Here is a 24,923-nt window from a genome sequence, read left to right on the forward strand (position 1 = left end):
ATTCGAAATAGCCTCAAAGGAAGTAAAAGTATCTGTATATAAACCTAACTAAAAATGTTAAAGACCTCTATGAAATGTAGATACATCTTCTGTATGTGTTTCTAATATTTGGCAAATTTTCAAATTGCTAGTCACTTTATTGGCCTTAATTTTCTTCAGCTTTCATGTAAATCTTTAAAACTCAGGAAAGTTTTGTATGCTAGACTTTTTCTCACTTGCTATTTTAGTTGGTTCTTGTGGAGATTGCTACAAGTTCTACTGCCAGCAGAGAAACAAACAGCAAGAGGCAAGAAAGAAATCCAGTTCAGTACAACTTAGTTATCCAGGCTGATTCAAACTTCTGGAGTCTGACCCTGAGCTGTTTATTTTTGATGTATTTAAACACAGTACATCTTTGGAAAAAGGTTTCCTTGTGACAATTATCAAATAAAGCTTAGGGCACAACCACACTGAAACTCCTTTGCAAAGCACATCTCTTTTGCAAAGCACCTGTGAGCTCTTTCGTAAGGATGGGCTCTGTTGACTGAGAAGCAGTGCTCAGGATAAGGGTCTAGGGAGGAAGGATTTGTAATAAGCATAACAGTAAACTCTTTTGCAAAGTACATGGGACTTCTTTCATAAGAATGGATTCTAAGCCAGGCTGTGGTGGTGCACACTTTTAATCCCAGCACTTGGAAGGCAGAGGCAGGTGGTTCTCTGTGAGTTTGAGGCCAGCCTGGTCTACAGAGTGAGTTCCAGGACAGTCAAGGCTACACAAACCCTGTCTCAAAAATAAAAAAATAAATGAAAAAGAATGGATTCTACTGCTGAAAATTAGTGCTTGGGAGTCTGTGGGATTCATTTTGGTTTGTTTGAGACACGGTTTCTCTGTGTAGCCTTGGCTGTCCTGGAACTCACTATGTAGACCAGACTGGCTTGGAACTCATAAGGATCTGCTTGTCTCTGCCTCCCAAGTGCTGGGATTAAAGGCATGTGACACCACTGCCCAGTCCATAATCTAGGGGATTCAGGTGGAGGCTGGCTCTACAGAATAGCAAAAGATTACCAGGCTGTAAACAACATCCACTCCAGCCTTCTGGATATAACAGGCATAAATCCCTTCTATTGAAGACAAAAGCCTGAATATTTAGGATTTCTGGCTTCTCTAATGTTTATCTATGAACACGTAGATCTCATGCACTCTACAGTTCTAACTGTGTATAAATTCCTTATTTAATCTCTTAAAATCTCTATTGTTCCAAAAATAGTTAGACTTTGCATTTAGGCTTTCAAAAACCGCTATGAATTGTCAAACATTACCTGTGATGGTAAGAGGAGAGCAAGGATGGAGTGTCTGGATTCATTCTTTTCATTTCTAGGCAATAATCATTAGCACCCACTTAGCTTGCTGTCTCCGAAGTAAGCCACATTCCAACACCAATGACTTGTTCCAGAATGTTGAAGGAAGCACTAGTGATAACAGAGCAAACAGCATAAACATACACCATCCTGGCCTGGATGACCCTTTCCTTCCATATTGAAGGTTCCACATTCAAGTCAAACCACACAAAGCTAAATTTTAGTTTTAATCCAAGTTTTATAAATATAACAGAGCCAGTGGCTACCAGTTTTCAATCTGTAGATACCCTCCATATCCTTTTACTTCAAGATGCTTCTCTTCAACTGGATTTGACTTTCAAACTCATCATTATAATTTACTGGTATTTAAAATAACACATGTTTATAAAGGATTTTTTTAAACTGATTCAACATAAATAATGCTTTGGAGTTGTCATTTTTCTAGCTTTACATATGGATATTTCTCATGATGTTAGGGCTGCGCTGGAACTCCTCACTCAGCTGATGCTACTTGGGATGAACTCTTTCTTTCAAACTTGATGTTTTGAATTTTTCTCTCTTCTACTGTGCTGTTTCCAACAGCTATCACACTTCTGCTGACTCCCTCACTTTCCAGCACTCTTGGCCCCTGGATCTACCTGAGCTACCAGACGCAGCTAGGCTGTCATCTGAGAGTGGTTTCTCTGTACAGTCTTTCCAAACAGAGTGTGCATGGCAGAGAGCCTAGTTCCAGACAACACTGGACAATGTTGCTGAAAGAGGAATTTGGGGAACTGAAGCAGTCAGTCTATTTGTCACAAGGACTCTAATGGGTTAGTTGCCCTGGAGAAGATAATTACCATTTCTCTTTTCAAGTACCCTTCACGGCAGATCAAACACCTACCAGTTCTGAAAGAATTGCCAGTTCCCCTGAAACTCTCATCCACTTCACCAAGACTTCATTTCCTTTTGGCTTCCTACTCAATGACCTCATTTGTTTGGTATAAATCATCCCTTCTCTGATGTTTTGAAGTACAAGACATGTGAAAACAGTGTGTAGGTGGAATAGGAGATTTTCATGAAGCCCCAAATAACTGAGCACCCAGTATCCAGGTTACCTCCATGAAGAAGTAACAGATAATTCTTTACAGAGGCACAGTGATACCCAGTGATGGCATCAGTGCTTTGCCCGTGACCAAGAGCAATGTGAGTCCAAGCAAAACAGACTATTATAAGAGGAATATCAGAAATAACATAATTAAGTACCCTCTTTCTGATCACTGCACTGTGGAACACCAATGAAAGGCTTGAATCTATACAGACTCAGACAGAAAACTGCAACAGAAGCAGCTGTTGGGACACACACCCCCAAATCACCCTTCCCGTGAGCTCCTGAAGTACCTGATAGATTTCCAGCTCTAGATTCACTCTAGATCAGAAGTAGCTGGGCAGAGAGGTGGCTACTCATTGATCACTCCTGTGAAATGAAATGGGAGCAGGCTTTGAGCCTAGGCCCTCAGACATTAAGTAACTGCACCACTTAATTTTTCACAAAAGGATTCAGACACACTTTCCCAAATGAGGAAGGAGAAAGACAAGAAAACCAAACCTGAGAGATTGACATCAAGCTAGAACTTCTTTCTTTCTTTCTTTTTTTCTTTTTGTTTTTTCAAGACAGGGTTTCTCTGTGTAGTTTTGGTGCCTGTCTTGAATCTCGCTCTGTAGAACAGGCTGGTCTTGAACTCACAGAGATCCGCCTGGCTCTGCCTCCCAAGTGCTGGAATTAAAGGTGTGTGCCACCACAGCCCGGCCAGAACTTCTTTCTTTCAAAGGGATCCAGTAGAGCAATTCATCACTCTCCTACATCATTGCACAGACACATGTTATCCTAATAAGTTTCACTGTGAGAATACAAGACTGCAATTCAAATTTGTTTTTTCAGAGCAGTGGGTAAAACTATGCCAAGAAATTAAAGTTCTAGATAAGTTTTGCCCCAGATGTCAGGGCGTGGAATATAAAAGCTCACTGTGAGGAACAATATATTCAACTTGGACATCTCAGACCTTCTAAAAATTCACTCAAACATCAAACATGAACCCAGAATCATTTTTAAGAGAAAATAAGTCCCTGTGAGTTAGAGTTAGCAAAAGTGACAGGAGATTCTGATGGACTAGATGTTAAAATATTGGCATTATCAGCTATAGAATGTAAAGTATTATTAGCATAGTTCATTAAAAATAGGTTTTGGAGCTGGAGAGTGGTGGCATATGCCTTTAATCCCAGCATTCTGGAGTTCAAGGCCAACCTGGTCTACAGAGAAAATTCCAGGATAGCCAGGGCCACACAGAGAAGCTCTGTCTTGAGAAAAAAAACAACAACAACAACAAAAAAAATAGGTTTTTGAATATTAAAAAGATGCACTAGAAATAACAAGGAAAACTGGAAGAAAATCTGAATTTTAATGTTAGAATTCAAATTCAATAAATATTTGGTGCAGTAAGAAAGGCTGCTCTAACAAAAAGACCCTATAAGAATTAAGGGGCTTGGGTGAGACCAAAGTTGACTTTCCTCTCACATATTAGTCTGAACAAATGTTCAACACCAACACTGAGGTCTGTTACATTTGGTCATATCCCTTGACAGCGTTCTACCCAATGGTCTTTATTAAAAGGTTGGGGTGGAAGGACCCTGAGTTTGACTACTGGGTAGTAAGGAGTTTATTAGAAAAGTTATTAATACCAGGTATAGGCATAAAAATGACAGCATAGCAGGGGTTTTTTCAGGCCCCAGCACCAGAGATAGACAGCATGATGGGTCTCTGAAAAAAAGCAATCTTTGCCAGCAGTAGAATGGATCATCTCACAGCTTTCTGAGACTGTGGGGAGGTTTCACAGCAAGAGCCTAATCCAGTCTCTCTGATTTCCAGGCAGAAGGCAGGAAATGGTGGTAGGAAACTGATGCATGACCACCAAGACCCCCTGTCTTGGTTAGTTTTTTATTGATTTGTCAAAAGCCAGAGTCATCTTGGAGGAGGAACCTCAATTGAAGAACTGCCTCCATCAGATGAGCCCATAAGCAGGCTTGTGGGGTATTTTCTTGATCATTAGTGATGTGTGGAGGCCCAGCCCACCATGGCCAGTGCCACTCCTGGGCAGGTGGTCCTGAGTTGCATAAGAAAGCAAGGTGAGCAAACCATGGACATCAAGCTAGTAAGCAACATTCCTCCATAGTGTCTGCTTCAGTTCCTGCCTCCAGGTTCCTGCCCTGCCCTGACTCGACTGTGAGCTGAAAGCCTTTCCTCTATAGGCAGAAGTTTTGGTCCCACCAGCTGCTCCCAAATAACCACACAGAGTCTTAATATTAATTATTAATGCTTGGCCATATCTTAGGCTTGTTACTAACTAGTTCTTACAACTTAAATTAACCCATATTTCTTTTTTTAAATTTTTTTCTTTCATTCTTTTTTTTTTTTCTGTCTCCTTTTTATTCAGTCCAGAACACTAGCAGGGAAATAATGCTGCCCACAACAGGTAGATCTTTCTGGAAGCAACCTTACAGACATGTCGGCAGTTTGTCTTCCAGGTGATTCCAAAGTCCTTCAAGCTGATAATCAAGATTTAACCATGACAAGGTGACAGATAATCACTCTGGAAAGGTTTTCATTTTGAGTATTTGTATAGTTCACTGTATTTCACCAGGTGACACTGAGTGTCCATTCCACCACTGAACACTTTGGTATTCATTCATCCCTCCACTCACTGGACAGCTACTGAATGTACTAACTAAAGCCTCCCTAGTTCAGAGACTCAGTGTACATGCTCTAAATTGTGAATGGATATGCTCATCAAGGTGCTTTCATTTTCTCCACTAACCCATATTTCTTATCTACCCTCTGCCATGTGGCAGTATCTTCTTTTAGCACAGCATGTTTATCTTGCTTCTCTCCATGTCTCCTCTCAACTGCTGAGACTCTACCCCTCTTTGTACCATCCTCCGAGTCTGCCTTTCCCATCCAATCTCTTCATGCCCCCTTATGGGCCAGTCAGCTCTTTATTAACCAATTAGAGTAATACATATTTACAAAGATTGTTCCACAACATTTCCCCTTTTTTGTCTAATTATAAAGGACATTTTTAACTTTAACATAATAAAATTATATGCAACAAAAACAGTTAGCAAATAAGAATTATAATTTCAATATGCAGTCCATTTGTATTTGGCAAAAGTAGAGAAAATATTTTATTGTTTATCTTATCTTTGTGAGTCTAAAGTTTTATGCCCAATTTACCTTTTATCATAACTAAGGGAAACTTTAAGTTTCATTATTTAGTCTTTAACTCCATCAAAAACCCCAGAAAGGTATAATATTGCCTAAAGACAGGGACATCTGGCTGCCTGGACAGTCACCCAAAGTTCTTCGGCAAGAGTGGGGCATCCATCTTTGGCCTATGGGCATAGTATATGTGGCAGACTTTTCTGAGAAGTAGGAAATTTTGAAGGACTGTCCTACCTTGTCTTGAATCCTGCTGGTCCACTTTGTATAGTATAGTGTCTGCAATTGAGGCAAGGGTAATTTTTTCCCCAAAGGCTAGCTTTTGTGACAAAGAAAGTAGTTTCTTCAATGCCCATCATGTTCCTGAATGAAATTGTTGCTTCCAGGAGCAGATGTATCTCACTGTCAAGAAAAGTCTTATGTTATTAAAACATTTTAGCCATATTCTGTAGGTCTTTGAAATGTTTGGAGACCATCTATCTATCTAAATATATCTGTTTAACCTTGAAAACTAGCAGGGAAATAATGCTGCCCACAACAGGTAGATCTTTCTGGAAGCAACCTTACAGACATGTCGGCAGTTACCTAATATGACTATAAATTTGATTATTATAGATGACTAACTACTAACCTGTATTTTTAAATTATGCATTACATTTTTCAATGAGTTGCATAAGCATAATACTCCAAACAAGAGTAGAAACATACATATAGTATAGAAAAATAACTTTAAATTTGTATCAATAAACCAACATCCATACCAATGTTAAATATTTTGAGATTAAAGGTTGCTTTTTGGATTAAAGTTGATTCAATATTACACTCTTTTTTCCTATAATTCCTATGTCATATCCCCCTATTTTCCTTTAGAATGAGATCTTTGATTTGAACTCTTTTGTTTAGCTTTTTTCTTGACTATGACAACTTGAAACCAACTCCCTTTAACTGATAACAAATATCCATAACCCATCTTTTGGGAAGGTGGGTGTTGTTTTTTTCTAGACTGCTTTCTGCTTTTGGGGAGTGCTGGTATCTTTGGTGGAACCTTGAGAAAATCAGGATAATAGTTAAGTCTTGGCTAGAGTAGTCTGTAAGACTGAATCATCTCAGCCAGAAGCCTTGAAGCTGTTCTGGATGCTAGATCACCTGGGCCATCCATTTTTATTAGTATCTGGTCCCCTTGCTCTGAAAATACATAAGCTTTTAAAAGTAATGTGCATATCTGCGTTAATACAAGTATAGACTATGCATTGTATACAAGTCAGCCAAAGATGATTTTTTTTTGAACAGGTAAAATATACATCACATGTTTGTAGTTTTTCTAGGTTTATTTCTTTATGTCTTTATTTCTTTGTGTTTCAGGGGGTCTTTATGTCTTTATTCCTTTATGTTTCAGGGGGTCTTCCTCAATGAAACCTGATCATCTTTAACCTTGAACGAATCAACAGCATTTCATTTTCTGTGGGAAAAAAAGCATAACCTCTTCCCCAAAGCAACACATCTCCTGACTTCCATTTTTAAGTCAAGACATTTTTTAAATATATAGGTTGGTTTAATTCAGCACCTTCTATAATCCAATGTCTCTTAGCAGCTATCACTCATTTATCAGCAAACAAAAAATTTTAAGACAACAATAACATACAGGATCCAGACTCCCTGTGTATTTTCCATCTCTACATGATCTTTTTTCACTTCTCTCTTTTAACACTTTATTATTTTTAAACTATTTTTTTAAACTATTTAATCTATGACTGTATATACCTGCTGTGGATATCACTCTATATAAATAAAACAATGATTGGTCAGTAGCTAGACAGGAAGTATAGGCAGGACTAACAGAAAGGAGAATTGAGGGAACAGGAAGGAGAGGAAGAATACTGCAAGCCACTGCCATGACAAGCAAGATGTAAGGTACCAGTAAGCCACGAGCCACGTGGCAACATATAGATTAATAGAAATGGGTTAATTTAAGATAGAAGAAGTAGATAACAAGAAGCCTGCCACGGCAATACAGTTTATAAGTAATATAAGTGTCTGTGTGATTATTTTATACGTGGGTTGTGGGACTGTGGGGCTTGGTGGGACCTGGAGAGAAGCTCGCCAGCTACAAATGGTGCCCAACAGCTCAAATTTCCACCCTTTTTCTTTTCTCTCCCAAGCCTATGTATATTTTTAAACACACTGTAACATGTTTAGAGGTTTATTCTGTCTAAATTTATCTTTACTGAACATCTGTATTATTCTTTGATCACATAAGACAAATCTTAAATTGTTATGTCAGACACAGGCACTGTATGTCACTGTATGCAGTGGTGGATGGTGCCTGGAGATGCATCTCTGTACTGTGGCTGGCATGCAAGACATGAGACTAGAAAACCCCATTTGGCTCTGGTTTTCTGTGTTTAAAACCTTTTTAAGCTTTCTTGGATCTTATGTGGATCTACATTGCCCAACAGTGGGCACCATTTGTAGGTGGAAGTTTCTGTCATGCCAGCTGCCCCCAATAACCACACAGAGACTTGTTATTAATTATAAATGCTTGGCTGTAGCTTAGGCTCATTACTAACTAGCTCTTATGACTTAAATTAACCAATATTTTTTATCTACCCTCTGCCATGCAGTGGTACCTTCTTTCAGCATAGCATGTTTATCTTGCTTATCTCCATGTCTCCTCAAACTACTGACACTCTGCCCTTCTTCTCCCCAGCATCCTCTTAGTCTGTCTCTCCCACCTAATCTCTTCCTGCCTAGCTATTGGTCAGTCAACTCTTTATTATGATATATATATCTATCTATATATATATATATATATATATATATATATATATATAAATAATGTACAAAGATTGTGGCACAGCACTCCTCCCCAAGTTGCCTTTGGTCATAGTCTTTGTCACAGAACTAGAGAGCCACTACTGTAGTGAGATTTGGTAGCTTGACTTTTCAAGAAAATTGTCCATTGCCATCTAAGTGTCATATTTACTGACTGACTGTTGTTTAGAATAGTCCCTGTTTTCCATTTGCTGCCTCTTGAAACTGTTAACATAGCTCCTCTATCCATCCTGATTTGGGAAGATGAGTCTTGATCCTTTTCTTCCCCTTGCTCTTTCTGGCTACATTTCACCAATCTTACAAGGGAAGCCAGCTTTAGGTTCACTGATTTTTCACTCTCATTCTTAGATTTTTTTTTTGTTAGTGCTTCCTCCACAGGTATTTATCACTCCTATCTCCAGCATGCTTCTCAAGTCATGTGCTCTTCTTCTTTTTGCTTTAAATACTGGAGCTGATGTCACATATTTGACCCACTCCCTCTAATTTAGTGATTTGGTGCCATACATTTCCTCATAAATAATACTTTATCTGGATATCACAAATTTTGATTCTCCATATTTTCATTTAAAAATACCTTTCTCTACTGATGCAACATTTTCCCCCATTACATATAAATACATAAGACCTCTATATTTGAAAAATAAGTAGTTCTGCAGAGGTTATTAGATGGTTGTTGTAGATAAAAAAACATGCTTTAGGTGATTGTAATGCTTCTAAACTTATTAAGAATTGCTTTAGGGTCCCAGCTATGCCTACAAATGGTGAATATTTCATCAGAAAACTAAAACAATGTATGTTCTGTTTTTTAGGAGTTGAGCATCCCATACCTTTTATTCAGGGAGCATTTCTTTGTTGTTGGTATATATTGTGGATTACTTCCACCCATCATTCAGAGATATATGTAGAATTCCCTAACAGAATTGTGGATCCCCTAAGCAAGAAACAAAATAATGCTGAAAATAGTGGTAAAAAATAATAAGTTACACTGCTGTTATAAAGTTCTTTTCAGCCGGGCAGTAGTGGTGCACGCCTTTAATCCTAGCACTCAGGAGGCAGAGGCAGGTGGATCTCTGTGAGTTTGAGGCCAGCCTGGCCTACAGAGTGAGTTCCAGGACAGGCTCCAAAACTACACAGAGAAACCCTGTCTCAAAAAAACAAAAATAAAATAAAATAAAGTTCTTTTCATAAAAAGTACTATAGTCAATGTCCTATTATTGTAGTTTTCTAAAGAGGGTACATTTAAGCAAGGGTGTTTCAGGGTCCAATAACTGTTGTGTGTATTATTTCTATACCTGTAGCACAGTAGGCCTAATTTCTTTATGAAAAGCATTGTCTCTAAAGGGGGAAAATATATATTATTCTTCAATTATATCGGGCTCAGGATTACATTTAACACATGGCTATGTTTCCCTCAAACTGAGATTGCCTTCATTTTCCCCAAAATTTAGTTCAGCTGTTTCTCTAAAACCAGATAACTGATCTCTGTGTTGTTAATGGTGCCATCTCAGTTTCCTGCTTCCTCATTACTGCCGTTCTTCTGCTTTGTTAGATTACTGTCTGTAGACTACTCTATTCAAACGGCTTACATCACAGGAAAAATTATCTCTACTTTCAGGGCTTCAGAAGTGGGCATTTGTGGATGGGTGGTGGTGGCACACGCCTTTAATCCAACACTCGAGAGGCAGTGGCAGGCCGATCTCTGAGTTTGAGGCTAGCCTGGTCTATAGAGCTAGTTCCAGAGCAGCTAAGGCTGCACAGAGAAACCCTGTCTGAAACTAAACAAAACAGGGTTGGGGGAGGACTGGCTCAGAAGTTCAGTACTGTCTTGGAAGGCTCAACTTCATCCCCTCTCCTCTGCTTGTGCACAACCTTCGTGGTTCTGATATTGTCATCTCTCAGTCTTGCTCATTCTCTGGAGGAGGATAAGACCTTGTATGAGCAGCGACCTTATTAATGACATTATGTTTTTCTGGAACTTTGAAGTCTTCAGGTTCTGGGCCAAGGATGAATTACTCCAGAGGCTGCTTGCACTTGTGCAGCTCAACAAATATGGTGATCTTAAAATTCAATGCCTTTCTTGTTTCCCTGGACCACACAGGAAGTATGAGTTCTAGCCTGAATTCCCTATAAGCATAAATATGAGGCTAGAAAATGGAGTGGGAGGAGATTCTCAGGGAAGCTTTTTATTCCTTCTTATTTTTTAAGCTCCCTCCAAAGCAATGATTAAGATACATACATATGTCCTTATCACCTTTGTCTCTGAGATAGTTTTACCCTGTTCATTTTGAAAGCCCTCAGTTTAAAGTACAACATCTGTATCTTTCTCTCATACACATTACCTCTAAAAGGTGTACTATAGACATTGTAATTGTTTTCCATTCTAAAATGGAAATAACACAGTGAGATACTGGAGGATGGGTGTTTGTCAAAGAAAAGAGGAGGGGTTTTTGTGCAATATTCCTTTACACTGTGTGAATTTATGTCACTGTGACTGGTTTAATAAAGAAGCTGAATAGTCAATAGCTAGAAAAGATAAGGTTAGAGGGAGAGCCAAACAGAATGCCGGGAAGAAGGGCTGAGTCTGGAGTCACAGATGCAGAGAGAAGCAAGATGGGCATGCTGTACTGAGAGAAGGTACCAAGTCACATGGCAAAGCATAGATAATAAATATGGGTGAATTTAAATGTAAGAGTTAGCTAGTAGCAAGCCTGAGCTATTGGTCAAGCATTTGTAATTAATATTAAATCTCCACGTTGGTTATTTGGGAACTGGCAGGTAGAAAAGAAATGTCCACTAACTTTTTTTTTTTTATTTAGATCACAGTTCTGTATGTTCAAAGGTATGCTACCAGCACTGGTTTGCATAAGAATCTTCTGGTTACATCACATGATGGCTGATGGAATTATGGTGGGTTTGCATGTAAGAGACACAGTTTATGTAGGCATACCAGAAGCCAGAAGGCAGAGAATAGGTCCTTGATTATAGCTCGTTCTTGTAAGAATTAATTTTTTTTTCTGGAGCTGAGGACCGAACCCAGGGCCTTGCTCTTGCTAGGCAAGCGCTCTACCACTGAGCTAAATCCCCAACCCCGAGAATTAATATTTATATCATATATATTTATAACTGCAGTTATTGTTATATATTTATATATAACTGCAGTTATTTTTATATATTTATAACTGCAGTTGTTTTTCTTCTGTGTTCAGCATTATTTTGTTATTATTATGCATGTACACCACAATGTGCGTACCACCTCATGAAGTCAGTTCTTTCCTTCACCTTTACATGGTTCCAAGGAATGAACTTAAGCAGTCAAGCTTGTGTGGCAAGTGTTTTTAGCCACTGAGCTTCCTATTCTACTTATTTTAAATTTAACTTATTTATTCATTTTACATCCTGGCTGAAGTTTCTCCTCCCTCTTCTCCTCCCATTCCCTCCCCCTATCTACTCCTCCTCTGTTTCTGTTCAGAAAGGGGCAGGCCTCCCATGGGTATCAACAAAGCATGGCATATCAAGTTTCACTAAGACTAAGCACCACCCCTTGTATTTAGGCTGGGCAAGGAAATCCAGCATGAGGAATAGGTTCCCAAGAGCGAGCCAAAGCATTAGGGACAGCCCCTGCTACCATAGTTAGGAGTCTCACAAATAGACCAAGGTTTCACAACAGTCACATATATGTAGAAGGCTTAGGTCAGTCTCATGCAGGCTCCCTGGTGGGGATGGGAACTTGAAGGATTGGGTTAGGGGGTGAGTAGAGGGGGAGATACTGAAAGAGATGACTGGAAAGGGAGATGGGTTTTCAGAGTCAAGTAGAAATCTGACACAAGAGAAATTCCCACAAATCTACAAGGATCAACCCAACTAAGACTCCTAGCAATAATGGATGCACAGTCTGAACTGGCCCTCTCCTGTGATCAGATTGGTGACTACCCCAACGGTTATCATAGAGCCTTCATCCAGTAACTGATGGAAACAGATGCAGAGATCCACAGGCAAACACTAGACCAAGCCTGGGGGATCCTAATGAACACAGGGAGAAAGGATTGTAGGAGTCAGATGGGTCAAGGACCTCACAAGAAAACCCACAGAAACAACTAACCTGGCTCAAAGAAGATCACAGAGTCTGAAGCTGTCCTACTTTTTAAAGCAGTTGTTGAGATTCTTCCCCCCACCAGAAGTAAACAGCATTCTTGTCATCAAGACTAGCAAACTGAAGCTAAGGGAAACCCCTATGTGGTGACATTTATATCTAAGATATAAAACTTGCCTGAAGATCAGAGGACAGAGCCAGCCACTGGATTAAACATAGAGGCCAGGCAGTGGTGGCACAAACCTTTAATTCTAGCACTCGGGAGGCAGAGATCTATCTGGATCTCTGTAAATTCAAAGCCACCTGGACTCTACAAGATTAATACAGTTTAAAAGAGGAACAGCTAAACAGTGGTGGCACACACCTTTAAACCTAGTACTTAGGAGTCACACACCTTTAATCCCAGCACTTGAGATCTTATGCCTTTGCTACCAGTATTTGGGAAGCACACATACCATTAATCCCCGCACTAGGAAGGTTGAGACAGGAAGTAAAATGGCTGGGCAGAGAAAGGCGTATAAGGCATGAGGAGACAGGAACTCAGAGCCCCTTTCAACTGAGGAATCAGAGGCATTCAGTCAGAGGATTCGTGGAGTTGGCAAGGTGAAAGGTGGCTGTGGCTTGTTCCTTTGTCTCTCTGATCTTTCAGCATTTACCCAAATATCTGGCTCCAGGCTTTTTTCAAAAGACCAATTAGGATTCGTGCAACACCCATACCAGCAGATCTTGTTAAACCAACCTTTATCTTTCTAGTCACTGCTCTACCCAATTGTGTCCAAGCCCATGGGTTTTTTTTTTCATCTTTAATTTTATTGATTTATTATTATTTTTCTCAAAATGGTATTTGTTAGGTTATATTGACATGTATGATGATCATGACTCCCAAGAAAAATGTATTTAATACAGTCTAAGAGGATTTGTGGAGGTTGCTGTAAAATTTTAAAGTATAAAAATTTTCCCCCTCTAAATTCCTGGTTAATAAGAACTTCCTTATTTGGGAAAAAAGAATTCAAACATCTATCTGTTGATACAAACACCCCCCCAAAAAAAAAACAAAACAGTATTAACGTTACAAAACAAATATTAAGACTTTTTTTATTTTTCATTTATTTTTTAAGCTCACAAGTCAAGATTTTAATTTATTTAATCGTTTAATGTAACAATCTAAAGCATAATTTGACATATATTTTGACTAGTTTTTTCTCCCCCGCCCCCCCACTCCTTCCCCCAGACAGGGTTTCTCTGTGTAGTTTTGGTGCCTGTCCTGGATCTCACTCTGTACACCAGGCTGGCCTCAAACTCACAGAGATCCTCCTGGCTCTGCCTCCCAAATGCTTGGATTAAAGGTGTGCAGCACCGCTGCCCAGCTTATTTTGCTTACTTTTAAGTAATTAATCACTTATCATTATAATGATGGACACTGACTATAAATAATTTTTTAATATATTATTTTATTTTAAATTTTGTTCATTTTACATACCAACCACAGTTCCCTCTCCTCCTTCTGCTTTCTCCCCACCTCCCCCCTTACCCCACCCTTGTCCACTCCTCAGCTAGGGTAAGGCCTTCCATGGGGAGTCAACAAGGTCTGGCACATTAAGGTGAGGTAGGCCCAAGCCCCTCCACCCTGCATCAAGGCTAAGCAAGGTATCCCACCAAAGGGAATGGGCTCCAAAAAGCCAGTTCAAACCCCAGGTATAAATCTAAGTCCCACTGTCAGGGGCTCCACAAAGAGACCAAGTCTCCCAACTGTCACCCACATTCAGAGGGCCTGGTTCAGTTCCCTGCAGGTTCCCCAGCCATCCATCAAATATTAAGACTATTACAATATTTTCCTGTTAAGATATATTTGACGTTCCAACTCTCATTCACAAAAATACATGGCTATGTTCGTGTTGAACGGTTCCACTCATGTGAGGGAAAGCACAACCCTCTAATGCAAAGCTGCTCTCGGGGTAACATGTAAATGAGATGCCTTTGCAGTGAAGGAAGCAACTACTGAAATGATATGAATCAGGAGAACTGAACTCCCTGCATAACCAGAGACTATTTTGGAGACAGTTGACAAAAGCCCTACATCTTCTTATTGTTAAGTGAAAGAGACATCAAAGTTAAAAGCAAAGCTTACAGGGGAAGACTTAAGAAAATTACTAAGGAGTGTCAAAAGAAGGGAAAATGGAACTAGGCCCAGGGCAGCTATGAATTAATGAAGGATAAGAGGAGGGAGAACAGTGAAAATGTGCTGGAGATACTAGGGCAGAGGACTGAGTCCTGCTTTGATCTCTGACGAGCACCCAAGTAAAGGAATAATGGAGTAGGATTTCTCAGTTCTTCCAAGTACTTAAGAACCATCCTCCCCATTGGTGGTGTCTCTGCCATCGTCTCCTGTAGCTGGAGTTTTTCTGGTCCTGCCTGGCCCACAGTCAGGACAAATCTCTCTCTCCAGCCAGTACTGCAGCTGCTTAGACCCAACTGAGTAAACACACAGAGACTTATATTGCTTACAAACTGTCTGGCCGCAGCAGGCTTCTTGTTATCTAGTTCTTCTATCTTAAATCAACCCATTTCTATAAATCTATACCTTGCCACGTGGCTCATAGCTTACCGGCATCTTCACATGTTGCTTGTCATGGCCGCAGCTGGCAGCGTCTCTCCGCCTCTGCCTTCCACCTCCCAGAATTCTTCTCTCTGCTTGTCCCGCCTATACTTCCTGCCTGGCTACTGGCCAATCAGCATTTTATTTGTATAGAGTGATATCCACAATAGTCTCCTTTCTCAGTTGATCGACTCCAGCTGATCATGCCTGGCAGCTTCATCATCATCATCACCCAGCAGGCCAGCCTCCTCAGCAGAGTCAGAGGCACCTGCCTCAGACTCCGTGCTCACACTGCTGCTCCTCATCACTTTTGTTCTTCATCTCTTTTAGGGGTGAAAAGGTCATATCTGCCGGTTTGTTCTGTTCTTTTCCATTTTTCCCAGGCTTCCCTGCAGAGAATCCACTTTCTTAATGGCCTGAAGGTCAATACCTTTTAACTTTCAGACCTGGAAGAAGAACCCTGATGTCGACTCTTCCCATTGAATCCACTTTTACCCCTCTGTGGGATGTTTCCTGACACACACCGGCGTTTAGAATGCACCACAGCCTGAACAATGGGAGGAAGAGGAGGGACAGAAGCTGGATTACTGTACATCCAGTCATGATAATCCCAGTGAAAGTCATAGCCCAAGTCACAATAGACTCTTACCCTGTGACAGCCAACCTCTGTGAGCACTGATGGAGCTGTAATTCTATGAGCCTCCACACTTTTCTAGACTGTGCTAATAATCAGGGTCTGTGTTCAAATGCTACTCTGCTCACAATCACATCACTTATCAGGGATGGTTCTGTCCAGAGTGTGATTTCAAGTGTCCTTCACAGTTAGTACATTGTATGAGTTAGCAGGTTTTAATCACAAAGATGTGTGAGAACAGGAAGATTTATTTTTTTAATGAAGACCAATGAAAATACAGAGTAATTAAAACCATCTTATTGCTACCTGATCCAATGAAAGGGAGTAAAATAGCTGGCTTGGCTACTCTCTTAGCAAATCAAGACAAAGCTCACAACTAAACAGTTAACAACCAGGTCTCAGATCAGTCAGTTCTCTAGGCAAGGACATTTTATTTCCATCTTCACTGTGTGCTCAGCACCTCCTATCTGAGTATTCTGGGATGGAATCTCCTGCTTTTCTCCAAAACCATCTTCATAGGAGAGCGGGCCGATACTGCTCAGTTCAGTTTGAAAGTTCTGTACCAATACTCCACCAAGCAGCCAAACAATGGGACTTAAAGAGGGGAAGACAATGTCATAAATAATTTCAGTTCATTTTGATGCTGGCAGTCTTAGACCAAAATGTCCTTGATCATACTTCATGAGGTCAAGGGACACCTTGACTGTGAACTTAAAACTTAGAATACTGACTGAATAGAATACAGATAAGAGCATTCAGGTTCTTAGTCTGACCATAAGTTTATAACTACCACATACTGGGAAGTCCGTGGTGAACCTGTTTTGACAGAGGCACATTTAGAAATGCAAATTTGCCTTTCTGATTCCACAAGACAACTGGGGCCATGGGCTCATTATACTTCAAGTCAAGTTAGACTCTGTGGTGTGGATCCACTGAACACTATTTTGTTTCCAATGAATCACAGTGTCTGAAAACATGTGTTCTGATACTCCATGATTAAATTCACAACACCTAGACTTTCATTTCTCAGTATCCAGAAGCAGCCTTTTCCTATTTATTGCCAACACCTACAAAGTGTGCTCTCCACGTCATAAACACAGCGCCTGCAGCATTCAAGGCAGTAGCGTGTAGCAAAGGCTAATCTCTTGGGCTGCCTTTGGGCAGTGACTATATCCCGGAGCTCAGGGCATACTTGGGTAAATTTCTCCACTAGGATATAACCCTGGTGATCATAGCACTCTAGAGGGGCAGAGTAGAGCTCTAGAATCAACTTACTTAGATTGGCCATGCTTTGCAGAAGGTCCTTCAAAACAGCCATAGAGAAGTTGTTTTCATAGAAACAGACACTGGTGAGCTGGGAGCGCTGGCTCAGGGCAGGCAAGAGGGCACTGAGCTGAGAGTCCCTCATCTTGCAGTTCATTAAATCCAGTATCCGCAGTGTGTCTGCTACATTCTCTAGGAGAACTCGGAGATGTGTGGGACGCAACTTGGATAACTCTACACCATTGAGGTTCAGGTGTTTCTGGCCATAATGGAGAACTCAGGGTGCTTTATTATACCAGCTGGTGGTATCAAAGCCAAGCTTCCATCACTCTCAGCATGTGGAATCTCTTATAAGACCCCACACAGGCACAAATTAATCATTGTCCCACCGGGTACTCAAAGTTAGAAGGGTTATTTAGGAGCATGCAGACTGACCAGACCCTTGCTGCAGGAAAAGACACTGACCATCTTCCAGCCTCTGGAGAAAATACAGTGCTGATGCCACCTGACCAACACACCCTCTTTGTGCTTTCAACAAACTGATCCCTCCTGGGATGGACTGAAGAGAATTTGTGAAATGTTGTCAGTCCATACTACTTCTAAATGCTTTAGAGATGGGTGTGGAGGTAGTGAGCTATATTATACTCATTTTGGGGAGGAGGTAAAAGGTCCTTAAATTTATGGGCACCAGGCCACACAGTCAGACCATGGCTGAAACATAAGACATGCAACTTTCCCCAACACAACTAAAAATCATGCTATTGAAAGAGAACACCTGTAAAATGACAGTCTTAGATGAGAAGCCAGCTGTACAGAGGCTACAAGGATGAAGATTTCCCATGGTACCTTGGAGTCTGTAGAGGAAGAAGGAGATGAGAAAAAAAATCTACCAATATTTTTAAGTTGTTGTTTCGACTTTAAAATATGGTGTAGCCTGTGTTGCAGGCTTTAGTGGAATTGGCTAAGCTTCCAAACCCGAATGGAATTCACTCATTATGTATCCCAGGCTGCCCCGACTCTCCATGCTCCTTCTCCCTGTCATTAGGTATGTGGGAATTGTATTTTTTTTTAACCATACGTGGCTGATGCACTCTGCATTTAAAACACTGCATAAATTTTACCAAGTGGGAGCCTATAATCCCATATCTTTGGAGGAAGAGTTTGGAGGATTCCAGGTCAGACTAATCTAATTAGTGTATTTCAGGCTAGTCCAAGTTGGGGGAATATCAAAGAAAATATGACATAAAATGTCTTCATCGAAGTTGTTTAGCAGCAGGGTTTGATCACAAGTGCTGTACCATTCAACCACATGTCCATGTCATCTATTTCATTTTGTTTAATTTGATGTAGAGGTAAGCTCTCTACATGTAGTCAAGTACTGCCTGGAAAGTGATATTTTGCGCTCAAGGACTTCATTCTGGGTTTAAGGTGTAGCTGTTATATATGCAACCAGACATATATATGTGTGTGTGTGTATATATATATAAAATCACTCTCAGACAATGTTTAGTCAAACAGTCAAGGCTGAAGCAACCACATTTCAACAGCTTTGGTTCCAGACCAACTGGGACTCATGGCTTGTGTTCATCAAGCCATCCACAGGACTGTTTATAAGCTACAGTTAAGAGGAAAGTTCAGTTCATACAACTGCAAACCCATAACCTGTGGAACATACTTTAAGAGATTACAGGACGATTAAATTACAAAGAGGATCCTAACTCCAATTCCAGAATGAGCATAGAAAACTGGTCAGAGACAGTAGATCAAGAGTTCAAGGTCTGTCTTGCCTATTTTGACCTGTCTCAAAAAACTCAAATGAGCTAAAGAAACTAACATGTAAACTCCTATGTGATGGTCATTTTCACTAAAACATTTTCACTAAAACCAAACTACACCAAAACTAAAAATTTTAAATTTTAGTCTGGAAGCATCTGGGAATATAGCTTACTTGGTGATAAGGCTAGACCAGCTGACACTAGGCCTGATGGAGGTGAGTGACTTACCTGATATGGACACTGGTTGCAGGCTCCTATTCCCAGCAAGGCCAGGCAGTGACTCCAGGCTCCAGGACTCTGAGGTTTCATTCTACTAGGCCTCCTCTGACCCTTTTATACAGTTTCCTCCTCACCCCTCCCCAGGTAGCCCCACCCCTCTACTAAAATCTTATATCTGATTGGTCCAATGAGTCTCTACCCACTTAATCCTGTTAATGGTTGATTTTTTCTACTGTAGATTGATTGAATCAGACCTGTCCATGGAAAACAAAAACACTAAAATAGAAAGTCCATATTCCATTGCTTGAAGATTGACTTATTTTGTATGTATATGTTTACATGAGCACATTTATGTATGTATATATTTTAGTGTGTGTGGTTTTAGTGTCTATGTGTGTGTTTCAGTGTGGGATTTATTTTGTGTGTACTTGAGTGTGTAGTGAATTTCAGGCTAGCCAAAGGCCACAAAGGTGAGCTTCTTTCTCAAAACAACAACAACAAAATAAAAACCAAACTCCATCACATGAACATGTTGCAGATGAGAAAGGGCTGAGGTGAGTAGACAGAACCTGTAGTCCTCACTAGCAAGAAGCTTAATTGGGATGATGACTTGATGGAGGACTGTAGAAACATCAAGAATGAGATGGACACTTTGTCTCAAAGTGTGAAAAATCAGCAGCAATGCATGATGCGATGAAAGTCAACCAAACAATAAAGCTTTATTAATACACCTGTGTCATCCTGAAAAGGGTGTACACTCTTGATCTTAGCACTCCACAAGCTGAGGTAGAGGATCTCTGTGAGTTTCAGGACAACCTGATCCACACAGTGAGAAACTGTCAAACAACAGCAGAAAATTCCAAACAGAAAAGAGAGGTGCCTCTCTTGAAGAAAACAGTAGAAACCTTCATGCACCAAATGGTCTTTCAGACTCACCTACTCAGCAAGCACATGCAGGCTCAGCAGGTAAGGCATTTGTACCCAGCCTGAAGACCTGAGTTTGATTTCTGGAACCCACAAAAGGAGAATAGACTCCTGGAAGGTTTCCTCTGACCTCCACATATGTGCCATGGCATATGGCCCATCCACCAGTAATTGTAGGAATTGTTTTCAAATTTCCTTTTCCCAACAGCAGGGGAGCAGAGAGGCAACACTAGGCTTGGACTGGTCTTTATGACATCTGCTTGGCACACGTGCATGTTTGTCACATTTGAATTCAGGAGAGAGGGCTATAGTATCAGGAGTTCAAGGTCATGCTTCCTCACATAGTAAAAGATAGAGAGAAAAACCAGGAAAATTAATTCAATTAGAAATCAAATCATTTAGGTGACCATGTTGTTACCATTGGGGGTAGCTCTCTGCCATATAGAAGATACTACCTCATATTGGATATCATGGTCCACAGGCTTATCTCTTGATGCCCACTAGGTTTGGATTTGGTCTGTTCTTATTTCCACAATTTTTAGTTGAGTCATTCAACTATTTATTTGTGCTTTTCAGGTATTTATTCTAGGCTCTTAGGGCTTTAAATTTCCCTCATAGGTTTCTTTTCAATGTGTCCCAGATGTGATGTAGTGTATTCTAATATCCCTTTGGTTCCAGGAAATTCACTCTTCCTTTCCTTCTTCCTTCCTTTATCCTTTGACCCATTCATCATTCAGTAACAAGTTGTTTTACTATTCATGATTTTTTGTAGATTACTAGAGTTTTTATGTCAAATTTTAGATTTATTGCAATGTGTTTAGATAGTGTCAAGGTTCACCTGCTCATCATCATTGGTTCCAGTGTATTTTGAGGCCATGAGTTCTTGGGGCACACTCTCACTGATCAGAAAGTTCCATGCCATTCCCTTCACAGAGAAGGGATCTCAAGACCTTAAAAATGGTGACAAGAATAGTGGCCAAGAAGGACCTCAGATGGTGACCATCCAGCTTCTCAGGGTCTGACAATTAAATCAAAGCCTACCACTCAGGGGCAACCACTTCATTAATATGTACTACTAGAAGCTTTTTTTTTTTTTAGAAAAACCAAATTTTATTTAACTCTTAAGTCACTTGTCCCCATGGTCACATTGTTCTCCATGTCAACTTTCCCCTTACAAATAAATGAACTGGTACATCATATTCCTAATCCCCTCTCTCCCATAACGTTCTGTGTCTGTTTGATGAGACACTCATCCTTTGGACTTCACCTCCCAGTGCCCAGAAGCAATCCTGCTCCATCTGCCCACATAGATAAATCTGGTCTCTAGTTATAATACACAAAACAGGCACCAGCAGCAAAGTAGACAGACTTGGCCTGCCTTATGGCCCTGAGAATGTCCATGAGCTCAGAACAATGCTGGGCAAATCTATCCTTGAGAACACGACCCGTGTCATCATAGCTCTCCAAAGGGGCAGGGTACATCTCCAGGAGCAGCTCGCTCAGATTTGCCGTGTGGTGGAAAAGGTCCTGAAGGACAGCCATGGATATGTCATTATTAAGAAAGTTGATCTTAGTGAGCTGGGTGCACTGGCTTAAGACAGGCAGGATGGCACTGAGCTGAGAGACCTTCATCCTATAGCCTTCCAATTCCAGGGTCTTCAGAGTGGCTGCAACTCTCTCCAGAAGAAGACGGAGGGGCCCAGTACTTAAACAGGACAATATCACACTGCTGAGGTTCAGGTGTGTAAGCTGATGTAGGTTCAGACTCAGGGGTAGATGATTCAAGTCTGCCTGTGAGAGCTGAGACTGAGTGATGGACAGGGTCTCCAAGGGGGTCTTCAGGCACCTAGGTAGAGATAAGAGATGAGTTCTGGCAAATGGAGTTGGAGAGTGTTAGTGATGGGGTTGACACGGAGATGGACAGGTTAGTATTGTTCATGTTCAGTGTGACACATGACAGACACCCTCATCAGGATGCTGTCAATGTCTTCTCACTCGAGTCACAGTGCTTGCTGAACACCAAGATGAGTAGACACCATGGTGGGACTGGTTCAGTACATGCGCATTGACAGTCCTTTACTAAAGCAGAAAACTCCAGTACTGGCCCTCTGAGCGCTACAGAGCACACACAAACCAGTCAAGACCTAGTTACACACATGGGATGTCTCTGCAGAGCATCTGGATGCCTGCATCAGCAGCAGAGTCGATCCCTCTTCATGCTGCATCACCCCAGCCTCACACTCCACTCTAGTGGGAGAATTTCCACAGCTACTCAGCCTCTACCAAGGCACCACACTGAGACAGAGGCAGGCTGCCACTCCCTCCCAGAGTCTCCAGCCCTGTTGGATCCAGTGTGCCTGGGAGATATTAATGGCCCTCTATAATCTGCAGAGCACAGAGAAAGGTTTTGCTCTAGTCTGCAAGACAGCTTCCCATCTTACCTTAGCACAGTTTCCAGGTTGTCTTTCAGAAAGTAAATGCCATTCATATAGAGATGCTGGAGACAGTCCAGGTTGGGGAACTGAGGAACAGACTCGATGACACACTTCTTCATGTCTGGGAGGGCACAGTTACCACTTAAAGCAGTCTGGTGGGTTCCCAGGAGAGGGAGTTTGCAAAGATTTCCCAGCTGTCCCAGGCAATGTGCAAACCAGGCCTGGCATCCCTGTGGCCACCAGGAAATCAGTTCCAACTCCTGGACACGGTCTCTGTCTAAAGTGTTCAGGATCCCTATGACAGTGTAGACGTGTGATGCTCTGATCTTCAGCTCCCTACAGCACAGTTGCACTGAGCCTTTTCTCTGCTTGGCCCACTTCAACAAGTATTTGTCAGTTTCCTTGAGATGCTCCCCACAGAGGTCAAAATCAGCCACCACCCTCAAGGGCTGCTTCACCCCACACTCTGGCTCCTGCTCCTCTGCAGTTTCCTTCTGACTCAGGACCCAGGGGGTGTAGCTGACATCTATGCCTCCAGTCTTTTCATCCCAGAAGTCCTGGTGCACTTTCTGCAAGTCAAGCTCTTGGAGTTTCCACCTCCTGGGAAAACAGGCAGAAATCAGAGCTCGGATCAGACCCCACATAGTCCGCTGTTCTTGACATCTCAACTCTCACTTTCCCTACTCTGCTGTCTGATAGGTCGCTGTGTTTCCGGCACTGGGCATCCAGCCCATGGCCTCAAGTCCCAGGAAGGGCTCTTGGCCTCACTGACATCTTTAGCTCTGCTTTATTGCCCTCTACCGTGTTCCCCTTGAGTCCTGACTGATCCCATTTTGTCTTGAGGCCCAGGCCCTGGCCCACTCCTCTGTGGCTGTATCAGAACTAAGCTGCCCTCCACACCTGACAGCCTTTTTTGTACCCTCTGCAAGAGCTGAGGCCTCCTCATTCCTCCACACTGGTGCAGTGAGAAGCCTCAGATCCACATGTGACCACACTCTAGTTGTCCCCTGACTGAACCTCCAGGACCATTAGAAGGGTCTTGTGTACCTGGGGCGCACCTTCTGGGTCATCAGAAAGTCCAGGGCATCCAGCACAGCCTTCAAAGTCTCCATGTGTGAGATGGTCGGCAGGGCCCCCATGGAGAGGCGGTGAAAGGGCCAGGCTGCCACCATTGCCCTCACAAGGTTGGTCTGTCTGCCAGTGAAGGCCTCCTTGAACAGTGGCAGGAAGAACTCCGTGGGCAGGTACTCCAGGGCAGAGATGGCCAAGGCCTCATCCTTCAGCAGCCACTGCACTGCCTGTTGCAAGGATGTGTCCTGGGCCAGGTCACTCATCTTTGTAGATCCTCAGGGTCCAGAATCTTGAAGAGATCTCCAGGAAAGAACATATTTTCAGGCTAAGGCTTAGGAAGGAATCACTCAAGGACACAGTCACACCTATGACAAGACCTCAGTACCTTATGCCACTCACTATTTGCTGCTATCAAAACTCAGAATTACCCACGTAATCACACATTCCCCACAGCCACCGCACCCCTCGCTCCCATTCCCACTCGGAAGGGTTACCCTGGAACCTGTAAGCTGAGCCATATGCAGCATTTAGAGTCTGAGGAAGTGAACTGTCTGCTTGCACAGCCCCAGCTGCAGGTAGTGTGCAAAGAGGATAAAATTCCAGAAGTGATAAAGCTATGTAACCTCATGCAGAACATCTGGGAAAGGGTGGGCCACACAAACTATTTGTTGAGTTCCGGATTCTCCTGCACTATAGGAGAATGTGACTTAGAAAAAAATTGGCTGGGCGATGGTGGTGCACGCCTTTAATCCCAGCACTCGGGAGGTAGAGCCAGGCGGATATCTGTGAGTTTGCGGCCAGCCTGGACTACAGAGTGAGGTCCAGGATATCAGGTGCTACATAGAGAAACCCTGTCTTCAAAAACAAAAACAAAAACAAAATTGATGCTGGGCATGCCTTTAATCTCAGCACTTGGGAGGCAGAGGCAGACAGATCTCAGTGAGTTGGAGCCCAGCCTTGTCTAAAACTTCCAGGAGAGCCAGAACTGTTACACCGAGAAACCCTGTCTCAAAGAAAGAAAAAACAATTCAAATAGATGTAAACAAAAAGGTTATCAAAGATATCTCAGGAGATAACACCAAAAGTTTTAGCCATTTGGGAAACTGAAGCAGAAGAATTAGAAGAAGTTTAAGGATACCTTAGCTGCAAAGTGAAACACTGTCTCAAAAACTAAATACAAATAAACCTTGATCTGAATCTGCCATGGTGGTCCATGTTGGTTACTCCAGTAGAGTTGGCCAGTGGAAGGCCAGCCTGACAACAGGGCAGGTCGGGAACAGAAACACATACAAACAACACATTGGCTAACTGACAACATTACATATCCAGATGAAGACCTCCCCAAACCAGTGAGATGTCTACGCCAATGTCCTGAACCTGCTCCTCTCAAGAGCCTGAAATGAGAACCCCCTGTCCTATCTTAGACCTAATGTCACCCATGGGCACTGACTAGGCTGGGGCATGAGGTGTCTTGAAGGAGGTGGGTTACTTACC

The 24,923-nt window shown here is 41.8% G+C and overlaps 1 protein-coding gene across 1 annotated transcript; it reads right to left on the reverse strand.

The window, feature by feature from the left end:
- Positions 1-21,246: 21,246 nt before the first annotated feature.
- LOC128096983 (PRAME family member 12-like) lies at positions 21,247-23,692 on the reverse strand. The gene is made up of 3 exons (XM_052717198.1): positions 23,406-23,692; positions 22,365-22,958; positions 21,247-21,769 (listed from the first exon to the last, which is right to left on the reverse strand). The coding sequence occupies exons 1-3, from the start codon at positions 23,690-23,692 to the stop codon at positions 21,247-21,249; spliced, it is 1,404 nt and encodes a 467-aa protein (XP_052573158.1).
- Between the last annotated feature and the right edge of the window lie 1,231 nt (positions 23,693-24,923).

This window comes from Peromyscus californicus, unplaced genomic scaffold, assembly GCF_007827085.1.
Source record: "Peromyscus californicus insignis strain IS unplaced genomic scaffold, ASM782708v3 Scaffold_5__1_contigs__length_169319896, whole genome shotgun sequence".
NCBI classification, from domain to species: domain Eukaryota; kingdom Metazoa; phylum Chordata; class Mammalia; order Rodentia; family Cricetidae; genus Peromyscus; species Peromyscus californicus.

Coding starts and splice junctions, on each gene's coding strand:
- LOC128096983 (XM_052717198.1), bottom strand. CDS start 23,692: ATGAGTGACCTGGCCCAGGACACATCCTTGCAACAGGCAGTGCAGTGG. Junction 22,959..23,405: donor ACCCAGAAGGTGCGCCCCAG/GTACACAAGACC, acceptor CTGTTTTCCCAG/GAGGTGGAAACTCCAAGAGC. Junction 21,770..22,364: donor AACCTGGAAACTGTGCTAAG/GTAAGATGGGAA, acceptor ATCTCTACCTAG/GTGCCTGAAGACCCCCTTGG.